Source organism: Microtus ochrogaster, chromosome 5 (assembly GCF_000317375.1).
Source record: "Microtus ochrogaster isolate Prairie Vole_2 chromosome 5, MicOch1.0, whole genome shotgun sequence".
Taxonomy (NCBI): Eukaryota; Metazoa; Chordata; class Mammalia; order Rodentia; family Cricetidae; genus Microtus; species Microtus ochrogaster.
Window position 1 is genome coordinate 32752838 of NC_022012.1, and position 15556 is coordinate 32768393.

Below are 15556 nucleotides of genomic sequence, written 5' to 3' on the forward strand. Positions count from 1 at the left end.
TCCAGATGGGATTCCTCAGCAACTAAACAGGGCCTCCCGGTAGCCCAATCCATACTTGTTTTTAAAGCATTAACAATGACATCTTGAAATATTTCAGGGTGGCTACTTGTGAGAAACACATATGGTGGTCATACACTAGTTCATTTCATTGCACCAATACCTTTTCCCTGCCTCAGGATCTGAAGCAGGGCTGTGTTAAAACTGAGGCATATAGTGAAATGAGCAGACAAACAATAATGTGAAGAATGTGGCACAGAAAACTATAAATGCATTGTCACCTGATCCTATTTTTCTATGACACTCTAGTTTAAGATAGTGTAAACACCTTGTGGGTAGAAATATGACAGAATCTGTCTTTTGCTTACATACAAACTAATATAGTCCTATATACTTGAAGAATTACACATTGTTTATTCCAATTACTTAAGCTAAACAACTTAGAAAATTACATTTGAATTATATGGCACTTGAGGGATACAGCCAAAACAATAAGACAACCAAAGGATATTGGTTAAACTCATTTATTCCCAACTTAAATGAGGCTTGCCTAAACAGAGTGGGTTCATATATGTAAATATGAAAAAAAAGCAAGAACTTTGAGAATTTCAAGAGATTACATAATTGCTATCTGAAAAGGAGCTCTGGTTATGCCATAGAATAGCAGCTCTCTATAGATAGGAAGGTGAGAATTTATTTCTGCCTTGGGTACATTTCTTCTAAATAATCATGTGTTAGCAATGACCCCATGTCTAGTGTTATTAACTGCTGCTTGTAGAATTCTCTTTCCAAACTGAAAATTTAGCATTCTATTGCTAAAGCATTAGTCTTTGTTTAGAGGAAACATCTTTTTTAGTAACTTTTTAAAGGCAACTTTGACATCTTTATTTCTCAGGCTGTAGATCATGGGATTCAACATAGGCACAACAATGGTATAAAATACAGAAGACAATTTACCTTGTCCCCCTGAGCTGACTGATGATGGATGAAGATACATGAAAGCTGTGGAACCATAGAAGAGCGCAACAGCCAAGATGTGGGAGCTGCAGGTGCTGAAGGCCTTGCGTCTTCCCCCAGTGGAATGAATGTGGAGGATGCTGACAATGATGAAGATGTAAGAGCTAAGAATGGTCACAGCTGGTATAAGAATGTTAAATGAACCAAGGGACCATGCTAGTACTTCATTGATAAAAGTACTAGAGCATGAGAGCTCCAGTAATGGGAAAAGATCACAGAAGTAATGCCTTATTAGATTAGACTTACAGAAAAGCACTCTTAGAAGAAAGACAGTGTGAGCTGTGGCACTTACTAAGCCCATACCATACACCCAGGCTACCATCCACAAACAGACTTGATAGGACATGGTTACATTGTAAAGCAATGGTTTAGAGATAGCCACATAGCGATCATATGCCATCGCCGCCAACATGTGACATTCTGCAACTGCAAAACCACAGAAAAAGTAAAATTGAGCTATGCATTCTGAGTAAGGGATGACATTCTTCTCTGTTACAAAGTTCACCAGCATTTTGGGAGTAATGACAGTGGACTGACAGCAGTCAATAAAGGACAGACTGCTGAGTAAATAATACATGGGTGTGTGCAGCTGAGAACTGAACAGAATCAAGATGATCATGCCCATGTTTCCCACAACTGTAATCAAATAGACTCCCAGAAAGATGAGGAATAGGGGCACCTGGAGGTTTGGGTTCGCTGTTAACCCAGAAAGGATAAATTCAGCCACAGCTGTATTATTTACTTCTTTCATTCTCATTTGGAAACTCTATGTGAGAAGAAAACTTTATATAAAGGAAAAATTTGAGTATCCATACTCTTATCTCTCAGTAAATTTTGAAACAGAATTAAAATATTTTCAAGTATCTCAAATTGTCTTCCATATTCTTTTCTTTCTAAACAATCAGAGAAATTTCAATCCTGTAGGAACAAGAGAGGGGAAGAAATAATCATATAGATATTTGCATTCCTGTGAGTATTATCATGAAAATTAATTCTACTTGTACTCATTTCCTACCATATGCAAACCATTATGGTACACTGAATTGAAGGTTTCAAGAATTTCTCATGTCTAATTCATTGCATCTATCTTTTGGTTAAAAAATTTTACTTGTGCTAATATAAACACATTGTCCACAAAATATCCATAGATATAAATATAGTTATTGGTGAATAAATTAGAAACTTTAAACTAAAAATATGACAATGGAATTGTCTACCACTTTCTGATTCTCTACCACAATTCTAGATAATTGACTAGGAAAATAAGACCAAAAAAATTGAACTAGGAAGCCAGTAGAATAGAAATCAAGATGATAAACATCTACTACTCTGTTAATATAATTGCACATATAAAAAATCAGAAATTGGTCAAAGAGTGCTATTAAATGTAATTACCAGTATATTAGGATAACTTTAGAATGCATAAATAGCAGGATAATTGAAGATGTTGTAGTAAACTCACCAATTATCTCAGGTGAGATATCTTAAAATTGTTTGATACTTGTTTTTCTTAGACCTAGCAGTTCTGATTGCTTATCTTCCACAAAGAACAATAGTCACCATTCTTGGTCAAAGTTAAATCAGGACAAATGCTTCATAATTGTTGATATGGTTAAGTCATGTCCACTGTAACAGTTGTTTTTATGGTGCTTTGGGGTTTCTTATTTGCCTAACTACTTTTATTGAAAGAAGACCGTGTTGATATTTTAAGACTTTTCTCTACTATAGTACACATCTACTAAAAACACTGAGAACCATATAATGTACCTGGATGTGTTCCCAATGGGGAGTGTTGGAAATTTAACACCGAATCCTGCCTATTGAAAAAGACAAACCATTATAGCCAGAATAGGTTATGTTGCAAACTGAATATGACTGTCATGAGAACTAGTTAGTTACCACAGGAGTGGGATCCTAATGGGGGCTGACACTGGTCCTTTCTTTAATCTTTCATTTGAACTCCTCTGATTCTTCAGGCCTTAATCTATCACCATTGCACAAAATGAACTTCCCTCGATAAGGGCTTTTGGTTTTTAGCTTCTCAACCTTCAGAAACTTATGACAAGATAAATACAGTTCTAATACATTACATTCCTCTGGTATTCTATTACAGTACAAAGAACACACCAAGACACAGTACCATCTATTTCTTTGGGTCTGTTCATTGCTTCTTGTACTGTGTATTGTCCTTTGCAAAGATGCTCCAGAAAATATTAGTCTCATGCACAGAAGACCCATCATCTGTTTCTAAATTATGGCAGATCTAAGTATTCTTGTGAAACTTCACTTTATCTAACTTTATCTAACTTTTTCTGCATCCCAGTTCTAGAGAACACACTTAACTCCATTGCCTTCTATTCAACCCTGCTAGTGTCCATGAATCATGATTAATAAAAAAAAAAAACCTTAGAGACAGATATTCGGGTACAACCTAAAAACCAGAAGAGCAAAGTAACCAGACATTGGCTCTTACCCAGATCTCAGTTTGAACATTATGATTCTGCCACCAGGAAACCACAGAATGAGACTGAGAGTGGTGGCTGTCTCCTTCCACCTCTCTAGTTCTGGATATAAGAGCATGCACCACTACCACATGGTTTTTATTGCAACCTAGTAGAGTTACAGGAATTAAAAGTGTGTGTCTCCACTGCCTGTTCTGTAAGGCTGGCCAGTGTGGCTGTTTTACTTTTCTGATATTCAGGCAAGCTTTATTTTTTAAAATGCAAATGACATGCCACTACATGTGAACTTAATGTGTGTATACCTTTGTGCTTGTTGCAGCATTCCTCAATACCTGTATTGTATCACTTTTCTTAAGTTCCCATTCACAAATTCATCTTAAATATGAATGAACCAGATGCAAAATACTAAAATATTTAATTACAAAAATTGTTTTTATTATCAGTACATTGAGATGTAAACACACATATATTTAGTACATGATTTCATGGGTTTATACTTTGTGTATTTTCATCTTAATTCTGTTTTCAAACATCATTATATCAATAATATGGATGATAGTAAATAAGAAATTGATGTGAAATTTACAAGAAATAGTAATGAGTACTTATGTGCTGGTATTGTTTTGATTCGATAATGTGGACCAATATTAAAATAAATTTGGAAGTGATAAACATTATTTATGTGTTCATCAGAACAGAAAGATAAAGAATATAGAAGCTCTACTCTTTTGGATTCTATATACTAGAAGGAAAAAGATAGATTAAAAAGACACAGGATTAAATAAGTTATTTAGAAAGGTCCTGAAAGACCATAACACAGTTGTGAATATCCTTACTCAGGGAATGGAACCAACAAAAATATTTTTGAGAATATTAAGAAATAAATCCTTCTCTCTTTTTGTACCATATCATGTGACATGACTTTTATAGAAAAGTACATTGAGTTCCCACAGTTTGTGATGCAATTTTCCTTTTAGCTTTACTCTTATATCCTTATCCTATTTAACATATTTTTGTTGGTGTTAAGGTAAGATTTGTGTTTCATTCAATAATTTTTAACAAAATATATTACAAAAATAATTACAATAAAGCAACATTCACAACTTTAAGTTCTTTCCCAATAAAAAACAAAAACCCAATACAATGGCAAACGTCCCTAAATCAAGAAAATAAAATGAAGCCATGTCCCTTCAAACTAAACCACCAAACCATAACCAAATAAAATCACATATAAAAAACTGAAACAAACAAAAAACCCTTGTGAAATCTGTTATACATTGTCCAACTACCCTTTTTTTTTTTTCGTTTTTTGTCCAACTACTCTTGAGCATAAACATTGTCTCTGAGTGATTTATATAATCAAAGTCAATCTATTCAAGAAAACTACATCCTGATCTGCAGACAGGATATAGACAGATTGAGACTAGGTTTGGAATGTGCTTTTGAAACTTCAAAACCCATCCCCAGTGACATGGGTCCTCCAACAAAATAACATCTCTTATCAAAATGTCACAACTTATAAACTTTTTAAAATAGTTTACCAAGCTGTAAGCAAATATTTAAATATATAAACATATTGGGAAAATTTTAACTCAAATCAGAATAGTTATCCATTCCCCACTGCTTAGTCCTAAAAACATACACATATGAGCTATACTCAATGTACTCCTTGTGTTTATGTATGTATGTATGTATACATACTTATGTGTGACATATACAAAGCAAGTGTGTATATATGTAGCAATAACTATTAAAGAAGTCGGTAATTTGAGAGTTGATGGGAGAGAGCATAAGGAGTTGCCAAGGAGAGATGAAAAGTTTCAAGTAATCTAAATATAGAGTTTTTATATATGAAATTTAGGAAACAATTTTAAATTGAAACAGATATTAATAAAACAGTATTATCAGTTCCATTTTAAAAAGAAAGTGAGGATCTTGAAATGAAAATGGATATTGAGAGGCAATAAATAACACATGTCTAAATACAGTAGAATATAGAGCAAATTTTACAGGCTAAGGACTTGAATTTAGACATACCACTCTTTCTACCCAGACAACTAGATTTTGGGTGCTTTTCTTTTCCTTTACATTAGAAGAAGAGATAGCTTTGAACATGTGAGAGATAGATTACACAGACTTACCTCCTGTAATAACAAAGTCACTTGTTCTACAAGGTTGGCTTGTATAAACATTTTATATGTAGGCATAGACAACATGAAATTAGTTAGAAAAAGAGTAGTGAGAATCATCTCCCTCTGGAGTCTCATCCCTCAAGTAATGTCTCTGGAGAAATCAACATCCAGAATTAATATATACATTTCCCAGTGGTTCTCACTTGTGTAATATAGTCAGTCCTATGGTAGTTCTGTTTAAAGTGTAGACTTAGTAAAAGTATGTAAAATGCACTAAAATATTCTCAAACTATAATTTTAAATGATGGGATTTAAAAAAATATAGTTTCCTCAAATTGAAAAAAAAAAGAAAAAGAAACTAAAAGGAACTGAACTTTGGAATTCCCACTGACATCTACCAAATGTGCTTAGATTGTATGAGGGACTTGCAAAAACATTTACTTGGAAAATTTACCCAATAATTTAATAAAAGCAGCTTTCTGTTTACCTAAGTTAAAATAATTTAGATATTTTAAATGATGTACAAAAAGTCACAACAAGATTAATAATAAAAATTTGGAGGAGATATCCCAGGAGAAATAAGGTGAGTTCACTCCTTCATGTTTTCAAGAACTACAAGAATTTAGTTATGAAAGAAGAATGAAAAACATTCAGTATACTCTACCTAGATTAAAAAAAGTCTGTAAATTATAAAAATGTCCATGTGTAAAGAGTTTCCACTAAAGATAACAAATAGAAAAATTATCTTTCAAATCACTTAGTTCAATTGTCTAGAATTTTTGGTTGAGTAATTAGAAAGGTAAATATCTATCAAATATGAACAGTGCATTCAGACCTATTTGCTCATTTTTTTGCTCTTCAAAATACTCTTATTTTTTTTGTCATAAGGACTATCAGATAGCTCACCTGATGTTACCTACAATAGTTCTATATGTTTAGAAAGAATAGGGTGTAAATTTCTATATTCTAAATTCTTATTTCAGTAAATTCAGACTAATAATGTGAGATTTGTTTGTTAATACAATTAATACAGAAGAGCAGACATATAAAATATTAAAACAAATAATTAAAACTAAATAAATATATTTAACCAATGGTTAGCATAAATGAGCAATGTCTAAAAGTATAAAAAAAATAATATAAATAGCAACACCCATAAATAGAAACTGGAGTTCTGGAGCCCCCTTCTTTTTTTCAGAAAATTTCAGTCAGGAGAGTAGACAGAAACCATCACATAGTGGCTGATAGAATATTTACCCAAGCTTTCAGAGTTATTATTGATTCAACTGAGTCACTCACAATGTATTCATAGTGTTCTAATAACATCTCATGTCTTCTTCATAATTTTCTGTTCCATTGAATCAAAAATGCTTTTTGATAAAATATGAACAGTAGTCACAAGAAAAGAATTTCTACTTAAAAAAATGAACAAACAATTTTCTATCTCATCACTTTAATTCTGTTAGCCTAGAATTTTGGGTTGGGCAATCAGAAAGTTAAATGAAATTTATCAGTACCATAGTAGAAAATATAAGCAAAAACCATTTTTACTTATATATATATATATAAATATAAATACAACTGAGACTATAGAAAACCAAAATCTGATAGAAAATATGTGTTAGAAATGAATAATAATAAGGTAAATTATAGAATACAAGATTATCTAAGTGACTTGTCTGAATTATCACAAACTTGACTTAAACGATGAAAACTTTCCTATTCCTTGAGTCTGGGTTTTAACTTAGAAACAGGCCTGGTAATCAGTCTAGCACTACTTATTTTATTTAGTATTGCTTTGACTCTTTTGGAATTATTGCACTTTGCTATCAATTTTAAGAAGGTTTTTATATTTATGTGACAAATGCCATGGGGATTGATATGGCATTGAATCTGTAAATCACTTTGGTAGGATGCTCAATCACAAAACTAACTATAGCAGTTCATGGCCATTGGAGGTCTCCCAACATATAATGCTTTTCTTTAATTTATTTCCACATGGATTTAAATACTTTACTCTAGAAAATTTTCACTTTCATTGGTGGTAGCGATTGCTAGATTTTTTTTGTTTTCTGTCTCCTTCTCCTTTGTTTATTTTTGTTATTGAGCTTGCTGTGAACTGGATTCTTTCTTTAATTTTTTTTGGTGCTTTTGTTATTTCTATAAAGAAAGTGTCTTAAATTTTTTTATTTAGTTTTGTATCTTGCCACTTTGGTTACATAATTTCTCAATTAGACCATTTTTTTCTGGTGGTGTCTTTTGGATATTTTATATATAATATGATATTATATGCAAACAAAAGTAATTTTAATTCTTTTTATTTCTTTTATCTCCTTCTTTCGTTAGTTGTTTAAGTTCTGAAGGAATACATTGAAAATACTAAGACAGTAGATTGTTTTATATTCCTTCTAAATTTTCTTCCTTTTTTTATTTCTAAAGTATATAAAAGCAGTTTCATAATCTATTAAGTTAGAAAAAGTCATAGGATATGTCTTTAGTATTCACATCCATTATTGAAACTTTAAATACTTCATTAGGCTTTGGAGAATATCATACAAAGTATTTAATAGACATCCTCTATCTACTCATCCCAGGTCTACCTGCTACACTTCCCACATAACACTGTCTTCTTTTTATTCCTCCTATAAACTCCAATGTTTCTACTCCACACATTGTTGGATTGTAGCATTCCACTGGAGAGTGGTTGACTTGTCAGAGGCTATACACTTAATGAAAGGTGATCCTCTATCTCAGCAAAGCTATGATATACAAATAGTCATTAGAGGTAAGAAAGTACGGCTTCATGCTCACTTCTTATTTCCATCTTAAGATTTGATCATGCTTGGTTTGTACAGTTCTTGTGCATACTGTCACATCCTAGCCAGCTGTGAAACATGTAAAATAAAATAGCAACAATAATAACTAGACTGAATTGATGTGCCCACTAGTGCAATAGTGGCTTGAAAATGTGTGTGGGAAAGCATGCATTTTTTGATTTTATTTTAGACATAATGCCCAAGATGCAACCCTTATCTGACAATATAATCAAATCAAGTGGCTCTCTCTAGACGGCAATAGACATATTTAGATAGCTACTTCATTTATTTAAGTATTAAAACATATGATAATGTGCTTCCTTATATAACAGTACTTGACAGCTCCTATATTTTAGTTCCTGTCTTCTTATTGCCGCATATTCTACATGGTCATTAGGCATTTTGGTGTTAGGATCACCTATTTTAGGACCAATCTGATCTTTAGATTAGCATTATTTTGGAACCAAGCTGATCTTTAGATCAGAACTATCTTGGGATCTTTTTCTGCTTATCATAATCTCTGAAAAGAGTTGGACTTGTTTATCCTTACAAATACTTTGCAACTTTTTTATGTGTGCATAAGCACTACAAAAGAGAAAATTTCATGAGTGTAGTTTCTATTTATTACCCCTCAATATAATAAAGGTTTTGCTGGATATTCTTGATTTATAAGATTAAAACTATATCCATTTAAGCTTGTACATATCTTGAGTATGTGTGTGTATGTGTGTAGTAGACATTAGTAGGTTAACAAAAAAAGCATATAGTACTTGTAGTGTTCCAGGTTGAATATGTTCTTTACAAAATCACATACACTGATAATTGTTCTTACATGCTGTGTGCCTTCTGGTTGATGGTGGAAATATGAAGTGGCACCCAGAAAAATAATGTAGTTACCATTATCATTCTTCTTTCCTTCTAACACCACCTGTTGTGATCTGTATAGAAATAAGAGAGCCAGCATAATATGCTAAAGTCTCTGACATTGTAATAAAAAATAAAGAATTCCTAACAGATCTATCATTATGGATATTTTAGTCATGTTGAATAAATTCTAACACAGAAAATAAATACTAGGCCTGGCGGTGGTGGCACACGCCTTTAATCTCAGAACACGAGAGGCAGAGGCAGGGTGATCTCTGTGAGTTTGAGGCCAGTCTGGTCTACAAGAGCTAGTTCCAGGACAGGAACCAAAAAAGCTATGAAGTAACCCTGTCTCGAAAATAAAAAAAAAGAAGAAAGAAAGAAAGAAAGAAAGAAAGAAAGAAAGAAAGAAAGAAAGAAAGAAAGAAAATAAATACTGGGTGCAGGTTTATTGCTGTGATTGATGTGACTACAAGAGCAGGTGATTCTCGGACCTCTCAAACTGGGTTGTGGGAAGACTTGTTAGAGGTTGAAGGCTTGACCTTCAGAAGAAATGAATACTATATGCAAAGCTCAGTGGGCAATTATTATATGTGCTCATCACATCAAAATAGCCATGGGAGCAAAAAGAGTAACCATTGAACTAAAGCTTCAGATGAAAATGAGAAATCCATTAAAAGTTGGACAACAAATCACTCCTTTTAGAAACACTTGATTTTAATTTGTAAATGTTTTTATATTTTTGAGTAAAGTGTAAGGGTGATGGGATGTTGCCAGTAAAGATGAAAGATTACAAGCTGCCTTTTCCTGATGCAGTGAAGAGACATCATGGTAAGAAGGAATAGCCAATATTCCAAAAATAGACCAAAGACAATAAGCACTGGAAGTTTGCAATGGGATTTATAGGATGGTAAAACAGTGTGTAAAAACAGAAACATGTCAGGGATAGAAAAAGAGTAACAATTTGAGACTGCATCCTCTCTACTTGGCCAGACCTAGGAGACCTGACAACATAAGGACTGAGGGTTTTTCCTGCTGCTACTGTTCTGTATAGTGACTGACACTATGGTCCAGGATATTGACTAAGCTCTAAGGTAACATATTAAAGAAACAAAAAACAACAACACAGTGTTGAAATTTCAACTTACCCAAGTCAGAATAAAAGAAAGAATGTAAAAGACAATGATTTTCAAGAGTATGTGAGGGTATCCTTTATTCAGTGTTCATGGAATTGCAAACTGGTACAGCTACTTTGTAAGCCAGTATGGTGAAATCTAATCATTGTGAATAACTGCTGACACTCTGGATCAGGGTGTTCACAAGAAATAGTAAGGAAGTAAACAGGTAAGTAATTTGCTATTCGGCACTGCAACACCATTCTTTACCCAGAGTACTCACATTCTCCATCACAGTTTACTGTTCAGACATGTTCGTTGCATCATTATTGACAATAGCTAGGAAATGGAAACAACCTAAATGACTTCAACTGATAAACAGATAAGAAAGCATATTACAAATACACAGTAGAATTATTTTGCTCTGTAAAGAAATAAGATCTAGAAATTTGCATGTAAATAGAAAATATTGAGTGAAGTAAGAACCAGAAAGACAAACACTGAATATATTCTCTTATTCAAATCTTTGGGTTTGAGTATATAATCTGCAGTTATTGTTTAAGCCATAAAAACAAAAAAAATGATTATACAGGTTTGCATCTACTCTAGAGAGGGGAATTGATATGAAGATGGAAATGGAATAATTTGAGGTCACTTTAAATTGGGACAGAATGAAAAACAATGTAGAAGGAAAGGAGGAAGAGGGGCAAATACCAATAAGAATGTTTGAAAAAGACATAGAAAATTATATTATTTATATTTACCAAAACACAAAGTCACACACAAATACAGACCTCCCAAATCATTATATGCTATTGCTATTGCCTTTTATTGTTTCTCAGAAATTGAAGGTAAGAATCTCTTACTGAAGGCAACACAGAATTCCAACATAGGACTTGAATCAGTTAAGATGAATTGGACTTAGAAGCCTACTCCTTGAAGACTAGCTATTATAATATGGAGTCATGATATCCAAGTTGTCAAGGGTGTAAAACTATTAATAGTTCTACTAAGCTGTGATATCTATGAAATACAGTAATAACCAGAAAGGCATATCCATAAAGATTCAGTAGTAGCATTTACATCATAACAGTAACCAATAACTATCAAATTGCTCTTGAGACCCACACAAAAGGAGAAAATTCATGAATAGTTCTATAAATATTGTAAATTATGAGCTACTGATGAGACCATGGAAGCTACAGTCTCTAATATTAGCAGTGATCATGTCACCCACAGATAAGTCTGACTCTTTTGACGGCCGATAGAAACATTTGCATGCATCCATAACTGGTCTAAATACAGCGAATAACTGAAGATGTGGTGAAGAACCCTATTTCCTGCATATATGATAGCACCCCACCACGTAAGTGTCAGGGGACATTTTGGAAGAGTAAATAAGAATATTCTAAAAGCCAGGATACAAGGAAACCTGTTCGAGAGATTATGTAATCTACGTAGCACAGGAAAGTGACTTTGTGAAATGACAACAACATAGATTTTTAAACAAGAGCCAAAAATGATAGCTGTTCCCTTACCAATGTGAAATGGGAAATTTCAGGTAAGCACTCCTAAAAAGAACTAGAGGCAATTTCTGATTGTTAGGAATAAAATAAGTTTTTTCTATGCATAAGCTTTCCTACGTATAATCCTTATACATATATGTGCGAGAATTGTCTGTACTCTGTCAGTCATGTTTTAAACAAACACTGATTGGCCAGGTAGGAAGTATAGGTGGGAAAACCAGACAGGAAGTAGAAATGATGCAATGAGAACAGGAGAATTCAGGGAAGGAGAAGTTGATTACTCCCACTCCTGCCCAGACTCCGAAGAAGCAAGATGTGAGCTGCCCTGCTGAGAAAGGTACTGAACTGTGTGGCTAGCATAGATAAGAATAATGGGTTAATATAAGCTACAAGAGCAAATAAGTAGCCTGACCTTTTGGGCAAATCAGTTTTATGACTTATAGAGATCTCTGTGTGATTTTTCTTGGGGTTTGACAGCTGTGGGGTACCAAGCAGGACAGAAACCTTAACAAGCAGGCCCCCTCATGTTAAACATATATGTAATATATTCATTATTTCATAAATATATTCATTTGATGTAGATAAGGAAATGATGTAATTGCATAACTGATATATGAAATTGAATTAAAAAGTATGACATTTGTTCAAGTTAAGCATGTAATTTATTATTACTATTATATTAATGTTTATGAAATATGAAGAAATATAAATAACATGACAGGCTATCCATTGAGAACAAATGGTCTATGTCATCATTACTATTCATTTATGTTGTTGAATCTGTGAAACATACACAATGATATGTGCATAGAATTATGAAATTGAAATTGTAACAAAATTTTCAAACTAGATAATAAGTTTTATAACATTGTCAGGTAGATTAAGATAAATATCTTCAACACAAATTCTGTAATTGTGGATCACTGCTCTAATAAATCATCTTCACATTATTTCTCCTTACAAAAATGTTTTGCTTTCAAGTATTTTCTTCAAGGCCACATTGACATCCTTATTTCTCAGACTGTATATGATAGGGTTTAGCATGGGCACAACAATAGTATAAAACACAGAGGAGATTTTTCCTTGGTCCGTAGAGTTGACTGATGTAGGCTGCAGATACATAAATGCTAATGATCCGAAGAAGATAACAACAGCCAAGATGTGAGAACTACAAGTACTGAAGGCTTTGGACCTCCCTTCTGTGGAGTGAATGCGGAGGATACTGGCAACAATTGAGATGTAAGAAGCAATAATTGTGAGAATTGGAATAAAGATATTCAATGTACCAAAAACTAGAATCAAAAATTCACTGATATAGGTATTAGAGCGTGCAAGCTTCAAGAGGGGAAGAAAATCACAGAAATAGTGGTTGATAACATCTAATTTGCAGAACCAAATCCTAGTCATGAATCCTATGTGAACTGATGCAAAGAACACACCAATAATATACACTCCTGAAATCAGGGAGCTGTAAACCTGATAGGACATGGTTACACTGTAAAGCAAAGGATTGCATATGGCAACATAGCGATCATATGCCATTGCAGCTAATGTATAACACTCTGCAGTACCAAAAATGGTAAATAAATAGATCTGAGTCATGCATCCAGTGTAGGAGATAAGGTTCTTTTCTGTCAAAAAGCCAACCAACATTTTAGGAGTAACCACAGTGGACTGACAGAAGTCAATGAAGGACAGACTGCTGAGGAAATAGTACATGGGGTTGTGCAGGTGGGAACTGAACACAATCAGTGTGATCATGCCCAGATTCCCTGCTACAGTGACCACATAGATTCCAGTGAAGAGGAGGAAGAGGGGCATCTGGAATTCTGGTTTCTCTGAGAGCCCAGCCAAGAAGAACTCAGACACTGTGCAATGGTTTCCTGCCGCCATGTTCTCCATTCAAACCCTGAAGGAGTAAAAGTATAAGATTGTCAGACTAACATTATTATTCTTTTTCATGTACACAAAGCTCCCATAAAAATTATTTATGCCTTAGAATACCTTTTCTCTCTATTTAATTACCTTAACTGGATCATCATAGATAAACAAAATGTATCTTTTATTATTATTTTTAAATGCATCCTTAAAAATTGAGAATTCATTTCATATGAAATACTATGTCTGATGTAAAGCTTTGAAAATTTTGTTGAGTTCATATATATATACATATATATGTGTACACACACACACACACACACACACACACACACACACACACACATATATATATATATATATATATATATAGAGAGAGAGAGAGAGAGAGAGAGAGAGAGAGTATTAGTGAGGAAAAGTACCCAATAGTCTTCAGGAGAAAAGCTCTCCCTAAAAATAGGGAATTATTATCCAAAATTTAAATACTTTAGGTTATCTACAGAGATTTTATTTTCAAAATTTCCAGTTTTTCTTATTGTTAAGATACATAAAGCCATTAAGCTTCCAAATGTGAAAGTTAAATGACCTTTGAAGTGACAATTGCATTAGGTTCTGGATAAGTGATGGTCTAAGAAGGGATTTTTGTTGTGGGCACCAGTTCTTGAGAAGGGCAGCGTCATTAATGGTTCAGCATGAGTTCATGGGTACTAAGTGCACATTCTCATTCCCAATAGAGTACCAATAACACTCTTGTCTAATGCAATGTATTTTTTGTTGCTAACAGTGTAAAGAAATAATTCTGACACTTTTAGCAATCAGATATTCTGTAATCTGATTCCTGCATTGTTAGTTCATATTGACATTCCATCAAATGAAAATCCAATCAACTGTTTCTACACATCAAAACCAATGAAACAGACTCATCAGTACTTTTTCACCATTCAATGTTCTGAACTAAGAAGGATGACAATGCAGAATCACATAAATTAAAGGAAAACACAATTATTATTCCCTATTCTACTGAAATGTAAACAAATTAATCGCTGTGCACAAAGTAAATCCTCAATTGTATTAGAGTTTAATCATTAGAAGATAAAATGTTTGAAATGTTTTTAAAATATAAACATTTACGTCTTGCATGGATAACAACATAGATCTTAACAAAGTTCACGGATTTAAGTAGAAAGATAGGCTAGAAGGTCTTGAAGAAAATATTGATTAAATTCTTGGCAGCCCTGGAAGACTTCAACTTCAAGATTGTTTAGAAACTCACAAATAAAGAAAAAAATGATACATACACCATTGCTAATCATAAGATGGGAGAGGCCAGAAAGAATGTAGGAGTGAAAAAAATAAGAAGACTTGTGACAGCTCTCTTCTTGGAGTGACACAAGCAATGTGATCATGATTACACAGCATTAGTGACTGTCACAATATCCTGCATTAGACTGTACCTATAAATAAATATTTCTTTACAATTTGGGTGTTGGGAGGAGCATCTGATACTTCCATTCCTACTGGCCATTGGGTTACTTATAGATTCTGAAATGAGACAGACATCATCTTCAGTTTCGTACTTACTAATAAGCTCTCCATACATCAGTGGATAATTCTAAGCTTACAAATTATGGTCACACAGATGACCTGGTAAATATGTATCACTCAGAATACAAAGCAAAATTACAAATATGAGAATCATATACAGTGAAGAGAGACTGTGAATAGGGGAATACTGGGTGTAACACTTTG

The 15556-nt window shown here is 33.3% G+C and overlaps 2 protein-coding genes across 2 annotated transcripts; both read right to left on the reverse strand.

Annotated features, from left to right (window-relative positions):
* Positions 1-820: 820 nt before the first annotated feature.
* On the reverse strand, positions 821-1768 carry LOC101985776 (olfactory receptor 150-like). The gene has a single exon (XM_005347099.2). The coding sequence runs from the start codon at positions 1763-1765 to the stop codon at positions 821-823; it is 945 nt and encodes a 314-aa protein (XP_005347156.1). The 5' UTR covers positions 1766-1768.
* An 11118-nt stretch (positions 1769-12886) lies between these two features.
* On the reverse strand, positions 12887-13831 carry LOC101986051 (olfactory receptor 1537-like). Its single transcript, XM_005347100.1, has one exon. The coding sequence runs from the start codon at positions 13829-13831 to the stop codon at positions 12887-12889; it is 945 nt and encodes a 314-aa protein (XP_005347157.1).
* Between the last annotated feature and the right edge of the window lie 1725 nt (positions 13832-15556).